The 27,389-nt window shown below is 45.9% G+C and overlaps 2 protein-coding genes across 9 annotated transcripts in view; one reads left to right on the forward strand and one right to left on the reverse strand.

Moving 5' to 3' along the window:
• The window catches only part of LOC147623091 (uncharacterized), a 100,859-nt gene that overhangs the window by 25,204 nt on the left and 48,266 nt on the right, over positions 1 to 27,389 (reverse strand). For 7 of the 8 annotated variants that reach the window (XM_086821151.1, XM_086821153.1, XM_086821155.1 and 4 more), the window contains 5 exons: positions 16,278 to 16,485; positions 16,018 to 16,163; positions 14,302 to 15,830; positions 7,003 to 7,253; positions 6,500 to 6,590 (listed from right to left, as the gene is read on the reverse strand). In XM_086821151.1, coding sequence (XP_086677277.1) covers positions 6,500 to 6,590; positions 7,003 to 7,253; positions 14,302 to 15,830; positions 16,018 to 16,163; positions 16,278 to 16,485 — 2,225 coding nt within the window. The remainder of the gene's footprint in view (positions 1 to 6,499; positions 6,591 to 7,002; positions 7,254 to 14,301; positions 15,831 to 16,017; positions 16,164 to 16,277; positions 16,486 to 27,389) is intronic. The other variant, XM_086821156.1, reaches the window with a different exon arrangement.
• LOC147623092 (uncharacterized) lies at positions 17,097 to 18,345 on the forward strand. The gene has a single exon (XM_086821149.1). The coding sequence runs from the start codon at positions 17,097 to 17,099 to the stop codon at positions 18,327 to 18,329; it is 1,233 nt and encodes a 410-aa protein (XP_086677275.1). The 3' UTR covers positions 18,330 to 18,345.

Below are 27,389 nucleotides of genomic sequence, written 5' to 3' on the forward strand. Positions count from 1 at the left end.
AAGAAGAGAACATATCAAATAGAGGCCATGAGAAAGGCACATGCAAAGGAAGTGCAGGCTAAGGAAAAGATGCTAGAGGACTTCTAAAGCTGGGCTAAAAGAGAGAAAAAGGCAAAGAAGGATCTGCAGAAAAAGATCCAAGAGGAAATGGGCCAGAAGAGCAAGGGTGTCTAGAAGGAGACTGCACTGAAGTGCATGCAAAATCTAATCCAAACGGCTCAACATGCAAGTGCCATGAGGTCTCCCAACTGGGACGAAATTGCAAAATTCATGAATCAGTTGGAAGCGCCTAAGACAGCAAGATAGGGCCAGAGCAGCTCTCAAGCAGGAGCAGCCAGATACGGAAGAAGCCCCTCCTCTGGATCTAGAGCACTGCGTGGAAGCAACGGGCTCTTATGACTGGGTGAGGAGGCAACAACTCACTCGAAGAGCGATACTGCTAGTGCCCCTCGCCAATGGAGTCACCTGGCAGAAAGAGGAAGGGGAGTAACAAAGTCCACTCTATGGGTGGAAATGGAGTTGGGGTAGGAGAAGAAGGCCAAAAGAGCCAGAGCAAACAGTTTTCGAAGACGATGCCATCACCCAAAGCAAACAAAGCCCCATGCCTTTGCAGCAGGCATGCCTGTGGACACAATGAAAAGGGCCAGGGCAAGGTATCCAGAGGCGTGACGCATAGATGTTCAATTTCGATAGGCTGATGAGAGGTTAAGGGCATGCCATGGTGGTGAGCAACAAGAAAAGGGCTTACGAGCCAAGATATGCTTAGGACCACCCTATCAAATCACGAACCTGCCTAGAAAGCACTGTCTCCCCACCATCCATCACCTCATCATCGGCCTCTTGTCCACATCCTTGGAACTCGGGATCCAAGAAATACACAGCAGCATGCATAGGAGAATGATAACCATTCCATCGTGCTTCACATAATTCTCGAACCTCTGCATATTTCTCATCAGACAAGCCCATTTCCCCTATTTTCCCGATCATTCACTCAATCCCCTCATAAACCTTGCCAATGCATGGCTCCCATCCATCTGCAATCCACATCAAGCGCATGATCGGCTTCATCAAAACATTGATAGTGTTGACTTTATCCCAAAATGTGCAGTCTTGTATGGTTCTTGCAACCTCTATGCCAGCTCTTGACCGAGAAAGAGCCCATCCAATCCACTCATTGCATACAACCAACTGCTTCAAAGGCAAGTGCACTTTGGATAACCTCTTCATCATGAGAAAGTTATAACCAAAGCGTGTCTCTGAGTACTTCAAGAGATCCTTTTTGGGCGATCTCTTGCGGAATTCATTCAAAATAAACTGATGGTTTTGAATGAAGCTTATTATCTCCTTGCCTTTTTGAATGTGTGGATCAACCCATGGCAAGCTGCCAACATCCTTCAATAAGTTGCTCAAACAATGAGCAAAGCATGGACTAAATGTGATATGTGGATACCTGTCTTCAAGCTTAAGACCAGTTGCTCTATTTGTTGCCTCACGATCAGCTAAGAACTGAATAACATTCTCTGGTCCAACTTTCTCAATACCTTCGGCCCACTCTTCCACAAGCTGATCTGCAGTTTTTCCAGTCCCAAAAGCATCATGTGAGGAAATGAATTGCATTCTTCCTCGAGAATAAGCAACCATGCCATGAATGGACCTTTTTCGAGTGTCACTCCAGCCATCTGCAGTAAGTGACACACCATTCTTTGCCCAACTTTCATGCACAGACTCTAAAGCACATGCAATTGCAGCTTTCTCCTTTTGCAACAAGGTGGTGCGTAGTGTCTCATACGAAGGAGGCTTGTATGTTGGGCCATACCGTGCAATCTCCTAGACCATTTCAACGAAATATCGAGACCTGGCAACATTGAACGCTACATGATCATGATAAAAGAACCTTGCAACAGCTGCATCTACCCTCTCTTTCTAGCGGGGATCCCAAGTTGCTCCCAAGGTTTGCTCCTTGCCGGAGCTTGCACCCATAGGCCACGAATCTTGGGAAAATGCAAAGCTGCCAAGTCCTCCATACTGCTGTCCATCTTCCCCATGTCTACTAAAGTAAGATGCATCAATTGCCGGTTTCTTTCGTGCACATGCTTCTCCTCTTCACTTGGGTACTTTGCCAAAAGCTCTCTACACATTTCAGGTGCTGTCCCAGGGTATTTGTTCCCTTGTGCTTTTTCATTGTTTACATGGCATAGATGTGCTCTCACACGGTTTGCTCCTCCGGACTTCTCTTTGTTACATTGCTTGCATTTCCATCATGTTGCACCTCCCTTCGATGAATATCATTCTAGCCTTTCAGCCTAGTCCCACCAAGTAGCATTCGAAGCCGATCGCTTTGAACCCAAGTAAACCATGATTTCTACAAATTCGGGCAAAAAGTTGAATAGACTTTCAAAGTTAACCATTACAGAGAAATGAATCCCTTTCTGTCTATTGTATAATGGGGAGAGACTCAAGAGTCGAGAGAGAATAAGGAGTTTTAAATTTTTCTATTTGTTGCAGACTGTGTAGAGTCTAGACTGTGACATATGCAATTTTTAAAAGACCAAAAGTTCAAATAGAGAAAGAGAGAGAGAAAAGAGAGAAAAGCTTACTGCCTTGCCTTGTAAAGTTGTAAGTTGTCACTGTACAGTTGAACTTGATCACTCTGTCTAATGTGAAGTTGTGAACAGCACAGGAAGGTTGCACGCTGGTACCAGGCACAGTGTAGTAGTAGTGTACACGGCAAGGGCTGGGGGCCTGGGGCGACTGGCTATAGCAGCTCGACTAGACCGGCTAGCTGGTACACAAGCGAGTCGGCAACAGCAGTACAAGCAGGCGGGCGAAAGATGATAGCAGTACGGACGTGCAATATGGAAACGCGACGGGCGACTAGCGTACCTTTTCTCTTTTTTTAAAAAAATACACGTCATCATTCCCACATGGGGGAACGGCAACCCACTGTTCCGATTGCGTCATGGCTGTTCCACTCACATTCCCCTTGTGTTCGGCCATTCCATCGTTCCCAAGCCGCGTTTCCCTCGTTCCTTTCATGCTGGCCATAGGGGAACACGTTCCACCGTTCCCCATGGGGGGAAACGGGGTTCCCCTGCTACTATGATCTGGACTGGAGGCTCTAGACTCAGAGGCAATCCGGATACACAAATTTTTCAAAACAACAACTGTGGGCTTCACTTGCTGGCGTAGGGTCCACCGTGATCACTAGGTGTTGATGGCCATCCAGCCCATGGCTGCTGCCCAGACTGACCCATTGAAAAACAAACTCTTAGGGTGTGAATCTTCTTGTTTTGTAACAAACTTGTAACTGTTTCTTGGCTACGAGTAGTACCTGGATGGATGTAAGCGAAAAAAGGTGATTATCCAGAGATGGATGGATGAGAGGATAGGGAAGATATGAGAGAGTGAGTGAACAGTTCATGAGTGGAGCTCTTGCTAAGGCATTGTACTGTATTGTTCAAGCTATTACTCAAGAATGACACATGGGTTGGTCTTTGTCTTATTTCTGTGCCACTCTGAATAGCTTTATATATTTTGCATTCATTCTGTGTTGAGTGTATTCGTGTGTCTGGACCTGGACTCCTGTTCGGATTCATGACAAACCCAAGAACTAACCTGCTTGCAATTGTGATTAACTCCCTGAGCTTAGGTAGATGGGTAGCTCAATGTCCTAGCGTTGGCTTATCGCATTGGGCACAGTTGCATTAGTCACCGCTCTTTTGGAGCCGACTAGGTGGTCCGGAACCTCATAAGCTCCGGACACCGACACTTAACAGTGCATTGAGCTATTGCCACAGACACTAGGGCTCAGTTGCAGTAACTCACAGGGAGTCACTCCGGTGTTGGTTCCCTTCAACAGCCTACAGGTCCTCCACAGAGAAGGCTAGGAACTTGGGAGTGGTTGAGATCACTGGTGTGTCTAGCATCAGTGGCGTTTCTTGAAGATCTTTGAAGGCTTGTAAAAAGGAGTGATCTATGATGGTGTGAGGTAGAAGGGAAGGGTTATCACCTTGTTCGTTAGGGTTGGCCACTTCCATCATGGTCTTCTTTTGAGCACGGCTGACCAAGGCAGCTGCTGTTGGGAGCTGGAAGATATGGGTGTAGGTGATACACCCAAGGTGGAGTGCAGGTAGGAAAGGGTTGTGGAGCACACTTGAACACTCACTGAGACCAAATGGTTGGCTGGTGTTGTTTGGAATGTGAAGTCAGTAGAGGTGGATGCCCTTTGTTTAGGACAATCCCCAGTATAATGATCTTTGGATTCTAGGCAATGCTGACATGGTGGTGTTCCTTCTGGAAGAGGGCACCGGCTTTGGTACTGGCCGTACTCTCCACACCGGCAACACAGAATGGGACAATTGCAAGAAGGGGGAGGATGAGTTGGACGAGTGATTGTGGGAGCAGTTGCCATGGTGCCAGGTGCTGGTGAGTGAGGGATGAGTGGGGGAAGGTAGGATGCTTGAGGGGTTGGTGGGCAGACGGGGGGATTGACAGTCTGGTAGGTTGGTGTGGCTGGGGGAGCAGCGGTAGTATAATGGCTAGGAGTAGGAGCTGTTGGAGCAGGGGCCAGGAACTGTTGCTGTTGGTGGAGCTGACGGAATCCCTTCAGAAAATAGCAGTCCTTATCTTCCTGCCCACTTTTCTCACAAAATGAGCAGTACCGCCACTGTCGAGGGCACTCATGGTTGGGATTGCCAGTCTGGTAGGTTGGTGTGGCTGGGGCAGCAGCGTAGTATAATGGCTAGGAGTAGGAGCTGTTGGAGCAGGGGCCAGGAACTGTTGCTGTTGGTGGAGCTGACGGAATCCCTTCAGAAAATAGCAGTCCTTATCTTCCTGCCCACTTTTCTCACAAAATGAGCAGTACCACCACTGTCGAGGGCACTCATGGTTGGTATGCCTGGGAAAGTCTCTTGGCCTCTTGCTGGGCCTTTTGTTCGGTCTTCAGCTCTTCAATCTCCTTGTTCAATTGCGTGAGGGTGCTCTTCTCATTTTGGGACGGGGGGATTGACAGTCTGGTAGGTTGGTGTGGCTGGGGCAGCAGCGTATTATAATGGCTAGGAGTAGGAGCTGTTGGAGCAGGGGCCAGGAACTGTTGCTGTTGGTGGAGCTGACGGAATCCCTTCAGAAAATAGCAGTCCTTATGAGCAGTACCGCCACTGTCGAGGGCACTCATGGTTGGTATGCCTGGGAAAGTCTCTTGGCCTCTTGCTGGGCCTCTTGTTCGGTCTTCAGCTCTTCAATCTCCTTGTTCAATTGGGTGAGGGTGCTCTTCTCATTTTGGGACTTTTGGTGCAGCTTCAGAGATTCTGACTCCCTCTTCATCTGGGCCACTGGATCATCTGCAGTGGTGGTGAAGTGTGTGGAGCTTCCGCCTCTCTCAAACAGGTGACGTGAATTTTTGAGTTGGGATTCCAGCTCCTGGAACTCCAGCAAGGTGGTAGTTGGCCTGCTCTCCCAGATCTTTTGTTGAGTGGACCCGGACAAGACCTGCATCACCCATTGGCGAACCATGTAATCACTGGGATAGGCAGGTAAGTGGGTCACCAACACTGGTTCGTTTGATCAGCTCTGACAGCCTCTCCAGGCAGTAGGTGGAGTTTCCCCAGGTCCGGAGAAGGCGGTCCTCATAGTTCGCGAAGGTATGAAGGAAGTGTCCCGCAGAATGGCCCAGTCAGTGAAATGATCTATTAGTAGAAACCAGCTGAACCACTTGTCAGAACCATCTAAGGTGGATGGGAAGAGCACCAAGTATGCATCTTCCCATTGCAAGCCTCTAATTCTCCACATGGCCACGAAGTGCCTCACGTGGTCTTCGGCGTCTTCCGTAGCAGAACCTTTAAACAAGGGGAGCTTGGCATTGACCCAGCCCAGCACCGTGGAGACGGGTTCTGGACCCCGAGTGTTGGCTTGACCTTCTCCATTATGACCCAATGTGGGATCACCAAGATTAGCAGCCAGAGGAAGGGGTGGAGGGGGACTCCTAGGAGGTACAAAATTGAACCTCGTACGGCCGTAGTAGCACACTGAGAAAGGACTTCTGATAGGACTGACCGGGGTAGCACGGGCATGTGTATCGGGCATACAGGGGTACACATAGCAGCGTACACAGAGACAAGATAACAAAGACTCCCAAAGTTTTTGAGAGTCCCCACCAGGCACACCAAATTTTAGTCTACCTGTAGCTGGTTTGGCTGCGTGGCACACTAAGGAGTGGATGGTTCTCTCTCGACAATATGTCCAGAAGTCACAACAAGGAGATCATGCAGGTTAACACAAGAAGCTCTCACACTGCCTTCTAGGATGATTATTGACCAGCCTTTCGCCGTGGTTTTGTATTGTTGTCTCCATACCTAATAGAAGTCTCATTTTTTGGGGGAAAAAATCTTCATAAGCATACATATGCATATGCATACATACATTCGTATATGGATGTGCCAAAAATAAAATGACCATCCTAAAAGTTTAGAATGATTGTGTCAATATATATATATATATATACTTGTTGAGGTAAATGGCTGCATTGAGACTTGAAGCTGAGAACCCAGATTCGTTTGTCAACTCGTGGAATGAGCATAATCTCCAAGTAGTATCTGCCAACAACAAGCGTGTTTAAGTGAAAGAAGTGATGGTGTGCATGTGCGCATGCGTGTGGATGTGGGTGTGGGTGTGAGAGAGAGAGAAGAAGAAGAAGATATATTAACATATTGCAAAAGACCCAACGGGTCTATGCGACAAAAGGTGTACGATGTGTCCATGGAATCTCATCAGAGAGAGAGAGAGAGAGAGATGTTCTTAACGTCTACGAAAGAACCGAAGACTCTATGAGACCAAAAAGATGTTACATGTGATCCAGTAAACTGGACGTCAAGACAACATGAAAAAAGTAAAAGACTACATGAGAGAGAGAGAGAGGAGAGAGAGAGAGAGATTGACTGTATGCAAAACTTAATCCTCTTCTGAATGTATACTAATGATCCATGCAATCACACAAAATTTTCTCACTTTTCAACTTCAGCTAATTTCAATGGATCGCCCTTGTACTCTTTCAAAACGGAAATATCCTCCTTTGTTGGAAGGGTACGGTGGAGCACATTAAGAGCCTCACTTGTCAAAAGTCCCTGATCAATTTCATGTAATGCCTTGCAAAGCTCAGGAAAAGGCTTGCGCAAGCTTGACAACTGAATACTTATATTATGTGCCCTCTTCATGTCGATAACATGAATGCCTTGAGGCTGCTTTTTCATCAATAGATTCTGATTCAGATTTGAACAGATCATCTGAAGTCAACCATACTGAAGTGGTGTGTAGAGTTAAATTTATTATATGGTATTAGCAATAGCAAAGTGATTTGGACAATTTAATGGGGTCTCATTCCTTTCACACAATATAATAAATATGGGTATGTATGTATTTTTTTATTGTATGCATGCATGTATGTATGTATGTATTATGTGCATGTGTGCATGCATGAATAAGCATGCATTTGTATATTTATCACACACACACACACACACACACTTTTTTTTTTTTCATAAAACCAATGTTCTATTGTACAATGAGAAGAACTCTCATGAGAATGTTTCTCATTAATTCACAAACCTATAAACAATCGATAAACAAATCTAGATGTATCTAATCTAGCTGGTGGCAGTCATATAAGGATTGACACAATGATTGACGGAAGCAGTAACACTTGTCAATCAGGGGTGACTAGAAAGCCAGTCAATTGCGTGCAATCCAAAGTCACCAGAGAGCCTAAAATCTTGTCCATTCAAAAAATGGAGCCATTCCTGCTAGCCTCCTCTCATATCTGCCAAAGATCCAAAAGTTCCTAGAGAAATGTGTACCAAGAAATTTGACAATCAAACGCATAGATAAACTATGCAAGAAATCATGGGTGTCAATACAACATCATAGCAAGTGCTGGATGGTCTCATTAGAGCATGAACATCTTGGCCATTGAGCAATGGTAATCTTTCTTTTTACCAAAGTTTCACCAACAGGGAGTACTCCTGCAATACATCTCTAGAAGAATATTTCATTGCTTTAGTGGCAGCTTGCTTTTCCATACTTTCTGCAAAGTTTGTTTTGCCAACTTGCCATAACATTTTTGTATGCTCCGAGAACTAAGGCCGTAGATCAATATCTGTAGATGCTTGTTGCTGTGTATGCATACACATATAGTTTTGTTTTGTAAAAACCACTGTTTCTATTAGGTCAAATGTACACAAAGAGACCACCTCAAAGCAACACAGGTCACATAGATGTTGAAAACTAAAAACACTGGAAAAATAAATCCAGATGAGACTGATCTAACTGCTATAGCTGATAGCAATAATGTAGAGATTGTCGCAAACGATTGAAAAAAATATTTATACTTGTCAATCGAGGTCGATTGAAAAACCAATCGATTACAAGCAATCCAAACTGTCTAGAGAGCCCAAAATCGCGTCCATTGGAAAAATGGAGCCATATGTGCAAATCTCTAATCATATCTCTCAAATAGCCAGAAATATTGTGAGAAACATGCATCTTGCAATATGGCATTCTAGCATCTAGATAAATGATGCAGGAAATCTTGTGTCAAGGCAATGCCACAACAAGTGATGAATGGTCTCATTCAAGCAAGAACATCTTGGACAATGAGCAGAAGCAATCTTTCTTTTTGCCAAAATACTACCAACAGGAAGTACTCCTACAATACATTGCCAAAAGAAGACTCTTTTTAAGAGGTAACTTTCTTTTCCATAGCCTCTGCGAAGTTTTTTTTCCACCATATTGCTGTCTTATCCGTAGCATATTTCCATGCTCCGAAAACCAAGGTGGTGGTATAATCAATCGGTAGCTCCTTACTACTGTGATATGTGAAAAAGGAAATTTCAAGGAAACAAAAGTCTCCTCTCTATGGAATATCCAATCTGCAAGTCTATCCTGGCCACGGTCTAGTACGACATTTTGGAAGGGCTGTAATTGTGTTTGGATTTTCAGCCACGTAGGCCTGTAGTGCATACCCAAACTCCATCTTTGTTGAGCTTGCGGGAAAGATAAAACCCATTCCTCAGGGGATATGACATCTTGCACAATGCATATGCCTTTGATAGACAGAAAATAAGCTAGTCTAGGAGTTGTAATCCCCAATGGAGGAGCAAAAGCGTGACTCCAATGTATGTTTTCCTGCCTGACCGTATTTCCTGTCTGAGGAGGTCTTCTAGACCAATGAGCATATTGCAATACTGCTTTCCAATCAACAATCAGCAGGCTTGTGTATGGGCAGCCAAGAATCTTGCCTTGGACACGTCCAAATAGTATATCCTAGGAGTGTTACCAAAGGAGCAAGTTTGATAGGTTGTCAACATTGTGGGAATCATGAGTCCAAGGTTGTTGAGCCAAAAAAGTGTGTAGCAGGGTTGCTTTGCGTGCTAACATATGATAATGAATATCAAAAACATTGAGACCACCATACAACCTCAGTGAGCAGATTCTTTCAAATCTTAGTAGGCGCATTGCTTTCTGATGATGTTTATTTCGCCATAAGACCTCCTTGGTCTTTGACATAAAGCTGGAGATCTATTGTTTTGACCATATTAAAAGCAACAAGAAGAACTGAATGTAAACCATAAGAACAGACTGCACAATTCTCAGTCGCACATGAAGAGGCCAAGTAGATAAGTGCCAGTAATCCAATTTGACTTGCAATCTTTGCATGACCCAATCAATGGCAGATCCGATGAGACATTCCAGCCTAGTGGATATCCCAAGTGTTGAACAACGTCAGTGGGCTGAATAATCTGTCCTGGCCATAAAATGCTATGCCAATCCATCTCCTTCAATGGCAGTAATTTTGATTTTCTGAAATTCATGAATAGGCATGCCGCCTCTCCAAAGAGCTCAAGAGCTTGCATAAGTACTTTAAGATCATTCCCTCTCCATCCTCTTCCGACCCCCCCCCCTGTCGCCTTGCCATCCCTTCCCCTCTTGCTGGCTGCCATCCCTTCCTCCTTTTAGCCTACCCGCTCCTCCCCCTCCTTCGTCTCCCCTTGCCTCTCACCCGTGGTTCAAGACAGCTGCTTTGCCATCCGTGACCGAGGCTGCCATTCCTTGCCTATCCTTCTCACAAGAGGGCCTCCAACTCCTCACTTCGATAGGAATCCCTAGGCCTCCACTTTGGTGTGAAAGATTGTTGGGTAGCCGCTCGCACATGGACAACTCGGGGATCTTTAATAGGCTAGCCTCCTTGGAGCACATGTTAAGATTACCGATATTCATCCTTTGGGGCGCAACTATACTACCAAGTTGGGTTTGACTTGCCAACAGCGTCAGATAGAGTTATGCAGCTCAGCCCGGCACACTCCGTACGGACCAAGCCTTCTTTGTGAGGTGGCAGAACGGCTTTGACCCAACATCTGACCCACTGGGTGGCGTTTCATGCTTCCCTGTGTGACAGTCTGCTTCCCACACCTCAGGAAGGAATACCTTCCTCTTCTCCCGGTGGTTGGTGGAGCCATTGGGACACTGATGGAACCCCCCACTGTTGCTTCGACCCTTGCTTAGGCGGCCGGGATTTCATCCTTCGCATCTATGTTGCTTATCCGGAGATAGTGCCGCATGTCATAGCTCTTCCTTGCCTCTAGGAAGATCCCATTCTATAGAGATTAGAGTACTCTAGCCTCCGAGGCCAATTCTTCATATGCGACAGAATCCTTGAAGTCCAATCTCTTGGGCTGAAAGAAAACTACTAATGGCCTCGGCGACGAATAAGAAGAGGTAAGGTGCCAAAGGACAGCCTTGTTGAACTCAGCGTGTTGAACCGAGCGGGAAAGGGGAATCTGTCACCACGGGCTCCCTGAATGAGATCTTGGCTGTGCGAGGCTCAGTAAAGTCCTAAGACTCCACGAATCCACTCCACGGGGAATCCCATCCGGCTCATCATCCCCTCCAGAAAGCTCCAATCCACCCTATCATAAGCTTTCTCAAAGTCTAGGAGTAGCACAATGAGGTCTTCCTGCCGCATCCTGGCTGCAGCTGTCGCCTCCTAGAAGGTGAAGATGTTGTCTAGAATGCTCCGATCTTGAACAAAGCTGGTCTGAGTGTCATGAATCAAGTCCGGGAGAAAGGTCTAAGTCTCCTACTAATGGCCTTGGCCAAGATCTTATAGGTGGTCTCTAGAAGAGTGATGGGTCTCCACTGCCGGGTCTCCAATTTGTCACCACCCTCCTTAGGAATCAAGTGTATCAAACCCTAAGAGCCTCTCTGGCATGGCACCTGTGATTATAATCTCGTTTGAAGGTAGCTCGAAGGCCACCTTCCAAGAGGTCCCAGTGATGAAGAAAGAAAGAGACTCGAAGCCCATCCGCCCCTGGGCATTCACCCCTGGGTAGTGCCATCACCGCCTCCGCCAACAACTCCTCACTGAATGGAGTCAATAAGAAGGACCAAAGAGAGGGGAGACCACCTCTCTCGTGTGCCGCCAAACTCTCTCACGCGCCTCCATCACCTGTGGGGATAATGGGGCACCTGTGAGAAGAGATCTGAAGAAATCTGATCTCTTCTCACGCGCCTCCATCACCTATGGGGATAATGGGGCACCTGTGAGAAGAGATCTGAAGAAATCAGTGGCGATGGCTCGCACGTGGGGGGATTAGAAATAATAGCTCCATCATAGCCACGCAGCCTGCGAATACCATCTCTCCTCTGGCCGGGACTAGCTATCTCAAAGAAATCCCCTGTGACTCTGTCACCGGCTTGAGTCCATAATGAAGCTCTGGCGTGGTATCTATACTCCACCCTCCTCTCCTCAATGGATCTAATCTCCGTGCGGGCGGCAGCAAGCTGACTCTCGATCCATGGGCTATCTGGGGAACGCTTCTGAAGCCGTTGTAAAGAGGCCAGACTCTTGCTCCCTAAAGCCCTCCAATTTGCTCTAGGCTGCCTCTTGCAAGAAACCGCTGATTTCCCCTAGGCCAGCATCCAATGTGCATGCAGCAGACATGCGCAAAAGTCTAGTCCCACCCAAATTTACTCTATCCTACTGCAGATCTCGGGGTCCTAAATGACGTTGTCCGGAATCCTAGAGCTCGCTTGCCTGTCATGCGTCCAAGGGTCCTCTAGGGACAGAATAACCGGGGTGTGATCTGAAAAAGTAGCACCTGCCAAGATACCAATCATGCCCCCACGACTGCAAGCCCACTCATCAACGTAAAACCTATCAAGTCTACAAAGGTGGGGCTGGTTCTCTTGCTATCTGATCATCATGTCCCCTAAGTACCAGCATCATCTCCTCCAAGGCAAAGTACTCTGCTTCTAAGACCGTGGTCGTGCCTCCTCCAAGTTTGTCCTCTGCTGCCTCTATCATGTTGACATCACCACCCATGCACCAAAAGTCAACCTGGGAAAGGGCCTCCTGGACTATGCTCCAAAAAAGGGCTCTACCTGCGGTGGCATTTGGGGCATAAACATTGAGGAAGCCAACACTATCCTCTCCAATCAAGATGGTAACCCACTATGCTCGCCCTAGGACTAAAACTCGTGAGCCTGTTCACTGTCGGCAAAAGCTGCTCACTGACAGAAATACAACCTCCTCCCTTCATCCCTGGAGGGCTGAAGGATGAAGACCAGAAAGTATGTGGCTCCTACCTGGTAAAATCTTCCCGCATCAGCGGGTGCGCCCCTCAGAGAGGTGATGCTCCTCGAGGAAAAGAACCTTGATAGGTCCCCCCACTATGGCTCTCTAAAGCTCCTCTAAGGATGCCTCATCTCTGAAAGCACTGAGGCCTCCCTAAACCCTGTATGTTCCACGAGACTATCCACATATCAAGTCTCTATCAATCTCTGTGTGAGGCGGAACTCGCGGAACTACCCTCCACTCAGAGAGTCTTAGGCGAGGGTTTAGACGGGGAATAATCACAATCCGTCCTGTGGCGAAGGCGTGCCAAGTGGGCGCAAATCGTGTCCTCCATGTAGCGCCACTCTGTCTGAGCACGAGAGTATGAGTACTCTGGACTCTATCAATCACAATGGAGGTACTTGTTAAGAAGGGGGAAGAGGTACTACGACAGAAGTATGCATGAACACAAAAAGCAACACCTCCAAGTTGGAGGCCACCATCTCCCCGTCCTAGTCTCTGTAGCTTGAGCCTCCAAGCTCCATCCTAGCCAATGGCCAAAGATGGGTGACACTGTCGGTGATGTGAAGGTCGTGAAGATGATGGGAGAACTCAACTGCCTAACACTGGATAGCAATAGTCACTGACTCTAAATCCCACTCCGTCCCCAAATGGGAAAGAGAAGATCATCACGCTATTCTCTGGTGTAGAGGGTCTGAAGTGGTGAAAAACCACACATACTTGAATAGAGAGGCGGCAATGGTCATCTCCATCGGCTCAGAGAAATGGTCTACCGGCCCCACTAGGCACTGAGAATCTGAGGAGGGATCTCGGCGGGGAATCGGCCACCAAACTGGAGGGGCCGGAGGGGGACGCTTAGCGACTCGAGGAGGCCCATCGCCAATAAGTGGGTGCTACAATAAATGCTCATAACGGTTCTCTAACAATGGCACTAGTGCCATTCTCATGCTATTATCCCCTTTTGGTTGGAGACCTTTATTCATAGGGACTATGGAGTTTTGGAGAGTGGCAGTAGTGCCATTCTCCCCCTTGGGTTATGGAGAATGATAGTAGTGCCATTCTCCCATTTGGGTTAAGGAGAATAGCACTAGTGCCGTTCTCCCCTTCTAGTGCTGTTCTCCCCTTTTGGGTTGGAAAAAATGGCCTTATTTCCATTCTCCACAGAACCGAATCCTCCTGTGCTTGGCCAGCCTGGCACGCACGACGACAATGCTCAGCCGTGGTGGTCAGCTGACGGCCCAAGCGCGGGCCCAACCATCCGCCACTCTCCGGCAGCTGTGTGTCATCCACGATCAGGACCTGGTGCTCTGCTACCTCAGAATCTTCCTCTCACTGTATCCCTTGGTGAGGATCGGGGGGGGGGGGGGGGGGGGGGGGGGGGGGGGGGGAAGGGGGGAACACTGGAGGCGTTCTCCTGGACTGACATCGAGGGGCAAGCTCTGGCTAGATGGCCCATCTGCCTATAAATGAAACATTGGCCTAGAAGGCTTGAATACTCCACTTGGTGAAGGATGGGGTCTCCCCGGAGGCATGGGATAGATATAACATGTGGCACTGAATCCGGCAAGGCAACACAGATGCAGAGGGATGGAATCCCATCTGATATAACATAGATATGAATTTTATATTATGTTATTACACAGAAAATTAATTTTAATAATAAAACTCTCACCACCTACCTTCCCAACTTGTCCACAAGACCGTGAAGGGTTTGCAGCAAATAAAGATTCAAGTTGTTTCAAATCCATAATGTTGACTGACTCCATAGCAGTGTATTTCCATACGGTTCTCTCTGTCATTGGTCCAGTTATCTTGTTCCAAATCAGCTGCTTCATTTTGGGCTTTTTTACATCTGATGAGCTTGTCCAATACTTGTGCAGATTGAGATCTGACTGCTGCAAATGGGACTCAGTAAGTTTCTTTAGGGGTGAGCAAGGGAGTGGTGGTGGTGGTGGAGGTGGTGACTTTGCATGTGCTTTTGGCAGAGGAGGAGGAGGTGGTGGTGGTGGTGATGGTGGACAAATAGGAGAAGAAGGCCTAGGTGGTAAGCTAACAGGAGACTTACTATGTAATAATGGTGAATGTGATAGTGGAGGCAAAGGCAGAGACTGGGGAAGAGACCGTGGTGGTAGTGGACAAACAGGAGCAGAATTGGCAGATAGCAAGGTAACATGTGACGTACTTTGCAGTAACAATGAATTTGGAGGTGGAGGTGCAGGTGGAGGTGGAGGTGGAGGGGGGGGGTGTGTTGGTGGCGGTGGCGGCAGTGCTGGTGATGGTTGTGGCTTTGGGCATGATGGAGGCCGCTGCAGAGATGTGGAAGAAGATACAGGGTAATCCATAACATCCAAACAAGGCGAGGTGGCATTTGGCAAGAAAGGTTGCTCTGGAGATTTTTCAGCACATATAGTAGCAAGCTGCATTGCATGCACAAGTCCTGACTCAATACTTGTTGGTATGGCTACGCCGCCGCATTCCCTTTTGTCTCTCAATTTCAGTGAACACTTGGTGTTTTGGCACGTTTCTACAGATCCATTCTGTGCGTCCATACAAGCACAAAGCTCCTCATCCAGATTTCCACAAACTTCTCTTGTTTTGGATACCTGACCTCCTTTGGGTACATGCATGCTTATGTTTTTTGAGTTAGGCATATTTTTGCGAGACCTTTTTTTTAACATATTTGTTAAACATTTCTTATGTTTTTTATTCAAATTTTTGCCTTTGTTCCCGTCCAAGAAAAGATTCTTAACACCTGCATTCACACCATTGTGTTCCAAAGGGCCAAAAATCGTACTTTCCATGTCAATCCAACATGAGGTAACTCTCCTGACTGGCTTGTGATCCCTCGTCACCTTCACCTTTAAGTAATTATGGGTTGAGAGCACTCTACCTTCAGGAAGAGAACTCAAATCAGATAAAAGAAATCTGTTGGAACTCTTCTCCCTCTGTGAAGTTGAATCCCTTTTGACATCTACATGCTGTCTCCATGCTGCTGATCTATATTTCCCGCAACGTGATCTGCTAATTTTAGAACTCTTCCTATTTTTAGAAACTTTCTGTCTTATCCTCATGTGTCTCTTTCTCTGCGGAAAGGAATCCACCCAGGGTTTATAGCTTCTGATCATAGTAGTATTTGTGAAACCAGCTTGATCTGACAGACCATTGGCAATCTTCACAGAAAAGCTATGTACACTTCTTGACTCTGGACCTGATTATTGTACGCACATTCCATTGATCTTTTTGATGTGGCCATGCATAGTAAATGGGTGCACCATACACAATAAAAAGGGGATGTAGTAGATTACCCACACACGTACACACGCATTGCACATAAGCAAGTGTTACGCAAAAGGATTTGATCTCATATCTTATTCTCTGTAGATAGAAACATTTACCTTTCAAGGTAGCCCTTTGCTTATTTTGTGCGACTTCTTGAAGACCAAGAAACATAGATGATGGCCGACCATTATGAAATAAATAGTTCCATTGTTTCACAAATAAAATTATGAGTCGAGTTGCAGCTTCCACAATCGTTAAGTGTCTGGCACAAGTAAAACTAGGGGGTGAAAGTCATGAACAATACTAGACACCTTTCTATTGAACTATTTAATGAACTTTTAAATAGGATATATCCACCAATAGGCTATAGCTTTACCTGTGTAAAACAGTAAAATACGTCTTCTCTTTCACAAAGAAAGGTCCAAGCAATGAGCCTAGCTTCAGAACATGCGCCCAGTTGTTACCTAAAGATGATTGCTTAAACAACACTAAAGCCATATCTTTTAAGAGTATATAATGTCGCTGTGGTAAACGGTCTACCAGCATCCGCGTCACATAGAGCTGAGAGTCAATATTTGTATTTTCTGTAGAGAAAAATAACAACATGCCAGGCTTAAACGGATTGTACCAATAATTGTGAAGTTGTATGTATGAGTGTATGAGTGTGTGTGTGTGTGTGTGTGTGTGATGCATTGGTACAGATTTGTGTGTGTGTGTGTGTGTGTGGTGTGGTGTGTGACGGTGTGTGTGTGTGTATGTGTGTGTATAGGTGTGTGCTCCCTGCTGCCGCTGCGACTGTCCTCTAGGGCTTGTAGCTTCGTTTCGCCCTCGCCTCAAGCCTGCAGCAGCCCTCCCCGCTATCTCCTGGGGGTCCCCTTTGTGTGTGTAGGTTCTTCTTCTTCCCGCCTACCACCCTGCTTTCTCCTCTCTTCATCGCTGCGCCTCCTACTACACTTCTATTCCGCGAGCTGCAGCCTGTGTACAGCTGTGTGTGTGTGTGTGTGTCAGTGGTGTGTGTTACATACGTGTGTGGCGTCGCTGCTCGACTCTGATCGCCTGCTGCGACTTACCTGTTTCGGATCTTTACTCGCCTGTTGACCATCGCCTAAACCTGCTGCCGTTGAATGTTCTTGCTGCCGGCTGGCCTCCCCCGCCTTGCCTCTAACAGAAGGTTAATTAGTCGCCTATGTGCATAATGGAATCGCCTGAGCTGGCCATTTACAAGCGTCGGAAAGCAATGAACACCTCGAATTTGGATGCCATGTCTTTGATTAAGGAATGCCTGCATGAGGATTTCGAAGAAGCAAGATGTGCTTGGGAAGGACCTCCTCCAGTCACAGAAGTGCGTATTCCGGTGCAGGAGCTCATGGATCCGGTTGCACAGTATGCATTGAATGCAGTGATTCTCTTTTTCCCGGGCAAGATGCCTAGTGCACAGGATGTGGGACAATGGGTTGATTTCTTGCTTAAGCGTCAAGCAGTCCGGGGTGTTTATTTTGGAGCAAGAGGATTCTATGAGGTATTGTTAGCAGACATGGAAGCTAGAGATGCTTTGTTGGAAATGTCTCCCCTCTTCTTCAATACGCAAATGACTCATGTTCTTCCCTGGGCTCTTACTAAAGATTATCAGAGCCTTATTCGACATAAGTGCCCGGTTTGGGTTGAAGTGGTGGATTTTCCTCGTACTTGGCGTCATTTTCTTCCTTTGTTGGCTGCTCAATTGGGCAAAGTGATTTGCCCCCCCAAGTTGGATGCCAATACAAATCGTTTTTGTATTCTATGGGACACTGATCTTCCTGCTCCTATGGGCATTACCGTTGATTCTGGGGACACAGTGGTCGGAAAGCGACCATTCAAGCTTAAATGGGGGAAATTTGCCAATTCCTGTTTTCGCTGTGGCAAATTTGGTCATATGCAATCTGAATGTTCTGAACCAAATCTACAACCCCCTCCTTCGGCTGTCCCTACCCCTCAGACTCCTCCTCCAGTGAAATCTTCCCCTGAGGCACAATCTAAAGGTGCTTCTGCATCCACATCAACAACTGGACTCAATAAAGGTAAAGGGAAGCAGTCTCAAATGCCAAGTGTTCCTGCTTCCCCGAATATCAAAGACAAGGGCAAAGAGAAGCTTCCTGCTACTCAGGCGTGGATAGTACCCAAGAAAACTGTCAAAGCACGTACTTTACCATCTTCTCGCAATTATGTGCCCCCCTTGAAGAATGTTGCTCAGCAAAAACTGCCTTGTAATGATAACTCTTCCCTAGCTCAGGCCTGGGATAAAGTTGTTCGATCCTATAAGGAAGTAGTTACAGGGGGCACCGCTTCAACGTCGGAAGGCCATCGCTTGTTTCCTCCACATTCGAGTTTTGATTTGGCAGCTGATGTTTCTGCGACAGATGCGGATGTGCCCATGGGCACGAGTTCTTAAGCTTTCTGTTGGTTTTCTCGCCCACTGTATATACCATTTAAGATGCATAGTTCTATACAGTGCTTTTCATATAATGTGCGCGGATTATGCAATCAGGATAAATGGAGGCTAATCTGGCACTATGTACATACTTGCAAAGCAGATATTGTTGTTCTTCAAGAGCATAATCAGCATAATTTTGCCGGGCAAACTTCCTATTTTGCAGGATATTGGATAGCTTATGCAGGATCCGCTGGATACTCTGGAGTGCTGATGCTTGTTCGTCATGAATTATTTCCCATGTTGGTATTCAATGATCCAGCTGGCAGATGGATGGTCGTTCAATGTATTATCAACGGGGAAGTTTTTGAGTTTGGTGGGGTGTATGCATACACAGCCTCTACTGACAGGGCTCGTTTGTGGCATGCCATCTCCTCTTATTGTTGGCGTTCTAATGCATTCCTTTGTGGCGATTTTAATAATGCTCCAAATCATGTGGATAATACTACTGGACATTCTCACATGCTTCATGTGGAACGACAAGCTTGGGATCTCTTTCAGCACACATGTAATGCCTTGGATTTGTGGCCTCTGTTGCAAGCCAATGATCCAGGATTCACATTTCAGCATAACGCTCGATCAATGTATCGTGCTCGTCTGGACCGATGGTATCTCTTTCACATGCAACAGTATGATGATTTTGTATGTGATATGTGGATTGATTACTCCTTGTGTCTCTCGGATCATGCTCCGATATGCTTGAAAATACAATTCGGCTCTTGTTCTGCCAATGATTCATTAACTAGAAAGAGACTCCTCCATGTCAATAATGCTTATCTTAAGCATGAGGTTTTCCGCAATCTGATTGTGGATATTATTTCGCCATTGATCTCTCAAATGCATGTTGATATGGACACAGCATGGTTTCGTTTTGTTATGCGGATTCAATGTGTGATCCAGGATTATGGCAGACACTATTTATCGCATTTCAGAGAGCAAGTTCAACAGGCCAAAGGCACTTGTCAAAGTTTGATGCATCTGGCTAACACTTCATCCCTTACTGAAACCCAGATGACAGAGTTGCTTTCTGCTCGTGCTTTGTTGCATCGTAATGATGAGAGAAAATTGACAAAGTGGCAGACTAGAGCTCGCCAAAAAGCTATAGCGGATAAAGGATGCACTTCTAAACAATTCTTTCGTCATTTACATCTTTCTAGGCAGTCTCAAACTATTAAGAGGATTAAACTCCCGACTGGTGATTGGACTACCTCTCGTGTGGAGCTTGCACGGGCCATGGAATCTCATTATGGCAAGATTTTTGAGGCCTCTTCTCTCACGCAGGAAGGTCGAGAGGCTCGTCGGTTGTTTTTATCTCGAGTTGCACCGATTTTATCGGCGCAGCAGGCTCAACTTTTGGAAGCCGCCTTCACAGAGACAGAATTGTATGCCAGTTTGTGTGATTTGGGTCGTTGGAAATCTCCCGGTTGGGATGGCCTTACTGTAGAATTTTTCTTGTCGTTTTGGCAATACGTGGATCAGCCACTATTGTTAATGATAAACAGGGCATGGGAGCAACAGGTTTTGCCTTCATCTTGGAAAGAAGGCTTGCTCAAGTTGATTCCAAAGCAAGCACTTTGTGAAGAGTTCTCGCAATGGAGGCCGATTACACTCATGCCTGTGGTTTATAAATTGCTTGCTAAAATGCTTGTCAATAGACTTAAAGGGTTTCTGCATGATGGTTTGCATCCATCTCAGTATGGCTTCATTCCACGAAGGCAAATTACTGATAATTTAGCAAATGTCATCATTGGCATGGAGTATGCGAAATACACTCGACAAGATGTATTGGTCATGCAGGTTGACATTGAAAAGGCATTTGACACTGTTCTTTGGGATTACATTGCAGATACCATGCTTCGGCTGGGATTTGGGCCTAAGCTATCCTCTCTGGTTTATTTCTTGTATGCTGACAGTACCTCTGCCGGTTTGTTGGATGGTTTTCTCACAGATCCTTGGCATTTGGGACGTTCAGTAAGGCAAGGTTGTCCTCTCAGTGCTTTGCTTTATGCGATTGCTACTCATCCCCTGCTTATGTATTTGGAATCTTTGACTTCGTCTGGAAGATTGCAGGGCTTGAAATTACCCTCTGGGAAACATTTTATTGCGCAAGCTTATGCAGATGATTCTCTCTTTATGCCTCGCAATCACCAAGATGATGTGGAACAAATTATGCACACTCTTCATTTGTTTGGATTGGCAGCAGGCCTCAAAGTGAATTTTCGTAAATCCAAACTATTGGCTCTGACTGAGTGTGATTGGCATAAGCTGCTTTGGCCAGGCGAACTTGTTCCTCCGAACATTATAGTTCGTCATTTGGGTTATCCGCTGGGTTGGACTGTATCGGCTACACGGAAATTGGATTGGGTAGCCGAGCGCTTGCACTCCAAGTTGCATTATTGGAAGTTGTCCACTTGGCCGCTTCATGTGCGTTTGAGAATTGTGCAATGCATTCTTGTAGCTTATGTGCAGTTTTATCTACCTTTGCTATATTGGTCTCAATCCCGCTTGAAGTCCCTTATGTCAAGTATATTGGCGCATTTCTGGCGCACTTCATCTCGTGGAAAGGGCCTCAGATTGTTATCCATGGACAAGTTATGCTCTCCTAAGCGTCTTGGAGGCCTGAATATTTTGGATTTGAGACGTCATGTTTTGGCTAGGAAAGCTATGCTTTTGCCGGTTTTGTTGGATCAGCAGCAACCCTGGACTCTCATGGTGTCCCATTTGTGTCGGCATATTGTCACGCCATTCTATGGTCATTGGCAACCCACATACTGGGATCTTATATGTGGAAAACTTGAAGGACACATTCCGGGATGTCCTTTCACTTCTTCTCTCATTATTGATTGGAAGGAAGTTACTTCACATATGATATGGCATGGTTCCCGATCTTTGATGGGCAATTCCCTGCGGCTAGAGAGTTTGCATTGGAGTCGTGTATTTTCTTCCACTTTGGTTGACCGTTCACCTCGTCAGGCATATTTTCTATCTCAAAAAGGAATTTGTCAGATACATCAGGTGGTGGATGACACAGGTCAGGTTCTTTCTTTCTCTGTTGCGGCGGATCGTTTTCAATTGGGATCCCATTATTCTCATCTTTGGACAGAAATTCAGCGGATGATTGCTGATATTTCTCCTTTACCTCGCCTGAATGTGGATTCCCGTCTATCTGATTGGAATCTTGGAACCACTGCTATGGAATGTATTTCAGCTGGGACAGTTTATGCCCTCTTGCAATCGGATGCATGGATAGTCAGACATGGTAATCAGCTATGGTCTCTCTCCAAATCTTCAATGTGGTGGAAACGTACATTGTTTCGCATTTGGAAAAGTCATCTGCCTCTTAAAGAACGCCTGTTCTTGTGGCGCTGTTTGGTTGGTGCTCTTCCTGTTGGTAGCTTGTTACATGCACGTCATATTGCGCCTTCGCGTTGTGTCCGATGTAAAGCTACTGAGGAGACTGTCCCACATTTACTATGGGGTTGTGTATGCTCCAGATCGTTCATTCGCCAGGTCTCGACTGCTCTTCGCCTTCGTTTCCCTTCGGGCATTTTTCACAGATGCTTTTGGCTTTTTGGGGTGTTACAAGCATCGCAGTCTCAGTTTGCAGTATTTTTCAGCTGGGTCCGATTCTGGGTCTTTTGGACCATATGGCATGTTCGGAACAACCTCATGTTCCAAGCCAATGACATTGTTCCCTTCCATTACTTCAAGTTCTCGCTTGGTAACGCGCTTCATTTTGCTTATGATGCTGGGGACATCACTCTTGATGCTTATAGGATTTACTTTGATTGCTTCTAGGTGGTGGAGCCTATAGTTACTTTTCTTTTTTTTGGGTTTTCCTCGCTTACAGGTTTCCCACTTGTAAATGAAAAGTGTGATCTTTTTGGTGGGTTTTCCTCGTTTTGAGGTTTCCCACTTGTAATTAATGACATTGAGCTTTACAAAAAAAAAAAAAAGTGTGTGTGTGTGTGTGTGTGTACACATGCAGCCTTTCTCCTTTGTGCGCTCGTGTGTGTGTGTGTGTGTGTGTGTGCGTGTGTGCGCGTGCGCGTGCGTGGGTGTGTGTATACTGTGAGAGAGAGACCCTGCGTGGTCCATCAGCCTCGACTCGACTCCATCGTTTGCTGCTCCCGTGAGCACCTGGTTCCCTCGCAGCTTCAATTCGTCACCGAAATTGCTCAGCAGACTGCCTCGCCATTATCCCAATCGCCCAGTTCTGCATTTTGGTCGCCGGATTCTGCTTCTGGAGTGCCCGTCCCTGCTCGTGGGTCCACTGCGACTGTTCGCTGGTGCCTCTGCAGCGCCCTCGATTCTCTGTCCAGCTGTCCTGATATCGCCCTTCTGCACCGACTTTACCTAGTGCCTATTATCTCATCATGGCTTCTCCTACAAAATATTATGCTCACAAAAAACAAAAGCAGGCTGTAGGTCAGGATGACCCTGTGCATGAAACGCCCGAGGCTGGGCTGATCTATGAGGTAATGCATGAAGGATTTCAGGATACACGCAAGAATTGGAAAGATCATGTTCCTATGGTGGGACTTGCAGTGGATGTGGATGAAATCATAGATCCCATTCGAGAATATGCAAAGCATACTGTGATTATTTTTTTTCCAAGCAGGATGCCTGTTGCTGCTGATGTCGGGAATTGGTTGACACGGACATTGGGTGGTTGTTTTGTTCGCAAAGTCCACTATGTGGCAAGAGGTTTCTTTGAGGTCATTATGGTGGATGAGCACCATAAGCAAACGCTTTTAGAGCACTCCCCTCTCTTCTATGGACAACAGATGGTTCATGTATTGCCATGGTCCCCCACCAGAGACTATCAGGCTTTGATTAAGCATCGCTGTCCTGTTTGGGTAGAAGTGGTGGACTTCCCCCAATGTTTGGCCTCCTTGTTACCTAAAATTGCAGCATCTCTAGGAAAGGTTGCATGCCCTCCTAGACCAAATGGCAACTCAAATCGATTCTGTATTTTATGGGACACGGATCAGCCCACTCCGGAATCTTATGTTGTTACCATAAATAATGTTTCCATGGGGAGTGCTTTTTTCAGACTCAAATGGGGTCTTTTTGCAGGCGCATGCTTTGAGTGCAAAAAGTTTGGACATATGACATCTCAATGTCCTTTGGTCCTCCATAAGATGCCGCCTGATGCCTTGCCCATCCCAATGCAAAATAAGGACACTCCTGGTCCTTCAGGGGTTAAAAACAAAAGTGTAAAGACTCCTGTTATGCCTCAAGAAAAAAGCAAAATGCCAGTCTCTTCTAATATGAATGTAGCTGTGGCTAATCCCTCTACTTCTTCACCAAAAGGAAAAGAAAAGACACTTCAAGAAACATCTCAGCCACCACGCAGGACAATTATCCCCAGGCGTCCTTTGCCTTCTAGAACTTGGAATGAAGCCTCCTCTAGTGGGCATACCCCAGAAGAAAATTCTGGAATTGGCATCACCTGGGCTACTGTAACTGCAGGTCGTACTCTGTTTCCCGAAGAAGAGGCTACTAGCTTGCTAGCCACCCGTCTCATAGATATTCCTCCTCCTGATCGGGGTGCAGACCCTGTGGAGGAAATGCAAGCTTGAGCTACTTTTTTGTTCATACTGTACATACACTATAAATATGATGTCATATATCACAGTTTTGACTCTCAATGTACAGGGTTTGTGTGACCCTAAAAAGTGGAAGATGGTTTGGGCATATTTGAAGCGTATGAAACCAGATATCGTTGCTCTTCAAGAACACAATCAACATCACTACGCTGGACAGCAAGGCCATTATGCTGGTTATGATATTTTTTATGTAGGCCACCATGCCTTTTCGGGTGTACTTTTTCTTGTGAAACATCATTTACAGCCAGTCATGGCATTTAATGACCTCCAAGGCAGATGGATGGTTATGCAGTGCTTTATTCAGGGTGAAATCTTTGAATTTGCATCAATATATGCACCTCAATTCTCTCAGGCTAGAGGACAGATATGGCAACAAATGAAATTGTACCCTTGGAGACAGAAAGCATTCATATGTGGAGATTTCAATAATGCCCCTCAACCTCGTGATAATACATCCGGTCGTACACATATGCTTGCTACTGAGACGTCTTCGTGGGCAGATTTTGTAGCAATGCTTAATCTGATTGATCTTTGGAAAGAATCTCAGCCCTTGATGCCTAGGTATACCTTCCAACATAATGCACAATCCACTTACAAAGCTCGCTTGGATCGATGGTATCAGCTTGATCCGTTTCATTATGATACTCTCACGACCAAATTGTGGGTGGATTATACATTTACATATTCAGATCATGTACCCTTATGGCTCAGAGTTCATCTGCACGACATGCCTGATGACAGATTGCCACTTCGAAGGTTGCTTATCATCAATAATAGTTACTTGGAGCATGATGCATTCAAAGCACTGATACTTGAGGCCTGTTAGCCACTCTTTCCTCAATCTTTCATTGACTTGGATTATGCATGGACAGCTTTTATTGCTCGCATGCAATCAGTCATCCGTGATTATGGTAAACAGTATCTGGAAGGTTGGAGACAAACTGTTGCTTATGCTAAGCAAACATGCCAATCGTTAATCGAGCTTAGTCAACTTCGCTCCCTAACTTTGGCTGAAGCCACTTCTTTATGTCAAGCTCGTCACTGTATTCAGGTAAATGATCACCGAAAGCTTGTCAAATGGGAGATACGGGCACGACAGCAGGCACTTTTGGACAAAGGCTGCTCTTCCAAAAAAATTTCCAAGAGTTTACATTCCAGGAAACAAGCTGCATCTATATGTCGTACTTTAATTTCAGATGACACGTGGACCTCCACCCGAGCACAATTGGCTGCGACTTGTGTTACCCATTTCTCCTCTCAATTTGGTGAAGACGATTCTCACGCCATGGAAGTGTGTGATGCACGTCATCGGTTATTACAGCATGTATCCCCCATCCTTTCTGCTACTCAGGCGCAACAACTAGAAACAAAATTCTCTGAACAAGAACTGTCTGATGCAATCAGGTCTTGTGGCCGATGGAAAGCTCCAGGATGGGATGGCCTTACAGTTGAATTTTTTCTTGCATATTGGGACACCCTCAAATTACCTTTGCTGCGTATGGTAAACATTGCCTGGGAGACAAGGCAAATGCCAGCTTCCTAGAAAAAAGGATTAGTGAAGCTGTGGCCTAAAAAACACTTATGTCAGTCTTTGGCAGATTGGAGACCAATCACCCTTATGCCGGTGATATACAAGATTATCAGTAAAATGGTTGTCAATCGCATTAAGGGTGCTTGAATGATGGACTCCATTCTGCACAGTATGGATTTATTCCTCGCAGGCACATTACAGATAACATTGCAAATGCTTATATTGGCATTGAATATGCCAAATACACCCAGCAGGATGTCTTATTATTGCAAGTGGATATTGCTAAGGCTTTTGATACTATTAAATGGGGTTTCATTCAAGAAACCATGCGTGCTCTGGGATTTGGAGAAAAAATGCAGAATATCATTTACTGGCTTTATGCTGATAGCCAGGCGGCTTGTATATTGTCAGGAGATCTCTCAGAATCATGGACTTTGCATCGTTCAGTTAGGCAGGGATGCCCTTTAAGTGCTCTTTTGTATGCTATAGCGACGCATCCCATGCTCCTTTATATAGATCATTTGGTTGATACTGGCAGTCTTCATGGATTGGACATTCAGAATACACGTCAGTTGGTTGCTCAGGCATATGCTGACGATTCTTTTTTTCTTCCTCGCAACACACATCAGGATCTCTCTACTTTGATGCAGGCTCTTTCTTTGTTTGCCCTTGCGGTTGGCCTAGAAATCAATTTTCAGAAATCTAAATTGTTGCCTCTGCATTCAAAACAGTGGCATAATTTGCTATGGCCAGGAGAAATAGTTCACTCCACTCATTTGATTCGGCATTTGGGATATCCTTTGGGATGGTCAGTCACTAGGCGTCAACAAACAGATTGGGTCTTGGCAAAGCTCAAGAAAAAGATGGAATACTGAAAATTTCAACATGGCCATTGCATGTTCGTTTACGGATTCTCCAATCCATCTTGGTTGCCTATATTCAGTTCTACCTTCCTCTCATCAGATTTTCTAAGGGGGAGCTGAAATTATTTATGTCCACCATCTTTGAGATATTCTGGAGGTCGAAGCAGGGGAAAAAGAGTGTACGTTTGCTTTCGGAAAATCGTTTGTGCACCCCTAAAATGCATGGAGGCTTAAATATCCTTAATTTACAGGTGTATATTCTTGCCCACAGAGGTAAACTGATGCTTCAATTTCTCGAAGGCACTCAGCCTTGGACAGCGATGATCCGTCATTTGTTACTTCATCTGACGACTTCGGCTTTTGGCCCTTGGCAACCTACTCATTGGGATTTTATTCTTGGTTACATTACTGGCAAAATTAAGGGCTGTCCTCTCATTTCTGGCTTACTTGCTGATTGGAAGCTTGTCCTTTCAAATTTAAAATGGAATGGTCGCGGCTCCTTACAAGGCAACTCTCTCCGCGCTGAGAGCATCCACTGGTCCAAAGCATTTTCAGTTCCCCTGGCGGTGCAAGAACCCCGGCGTTCATATTTTCTCCACTCAAAGGGTGTTACCTCTGTGGGAGATGTCATCCATCCTGATGGCTCCCCTCTTTCTTTTCCACAGGCTGCTGCACATTATGGCTTGGGACCTCATTATCGTCGTCTTTGGCGTGATATAATTCAGATGCTTCAGCCTTTTTTGCCGATTCCACTGTTGGAAATTCGAGATCGCCTACAGGATTGGACTATCTCCTCTTTTGATTCTTCATGCCATCCCTTGAGGCGATCTGATATTACAGTTGCTGGTCTGTATAAACATTTGTTGCCATTGCCTTGGGTTTCTGAACGGGAAAATCTCTTCTGGCATATGCATCGGTCATCTTGGTGGTGGAAAAGACGATTGCGATATCTTTGGCAGTCGAAGCTTCCTCTTCGACAACAGCTCTTTTTATGGCGCGTTCTTTTGGCTGTTAT

Source organism: Cibotium barometz, chromosome 27, assembly GCF_041138505.1.
Source record: "Cibotium barometz isolate CiBa-2024 chromosome 27, ASM4113850v1, whole genome shotgun sequence".
Lineage (NCBI taxonomy): Eukaryota > Viridiplantae > Streptophyta > Polypodiopsida > Cyatheales > Cibotiaceae > Cibotium > Cibotium barometz.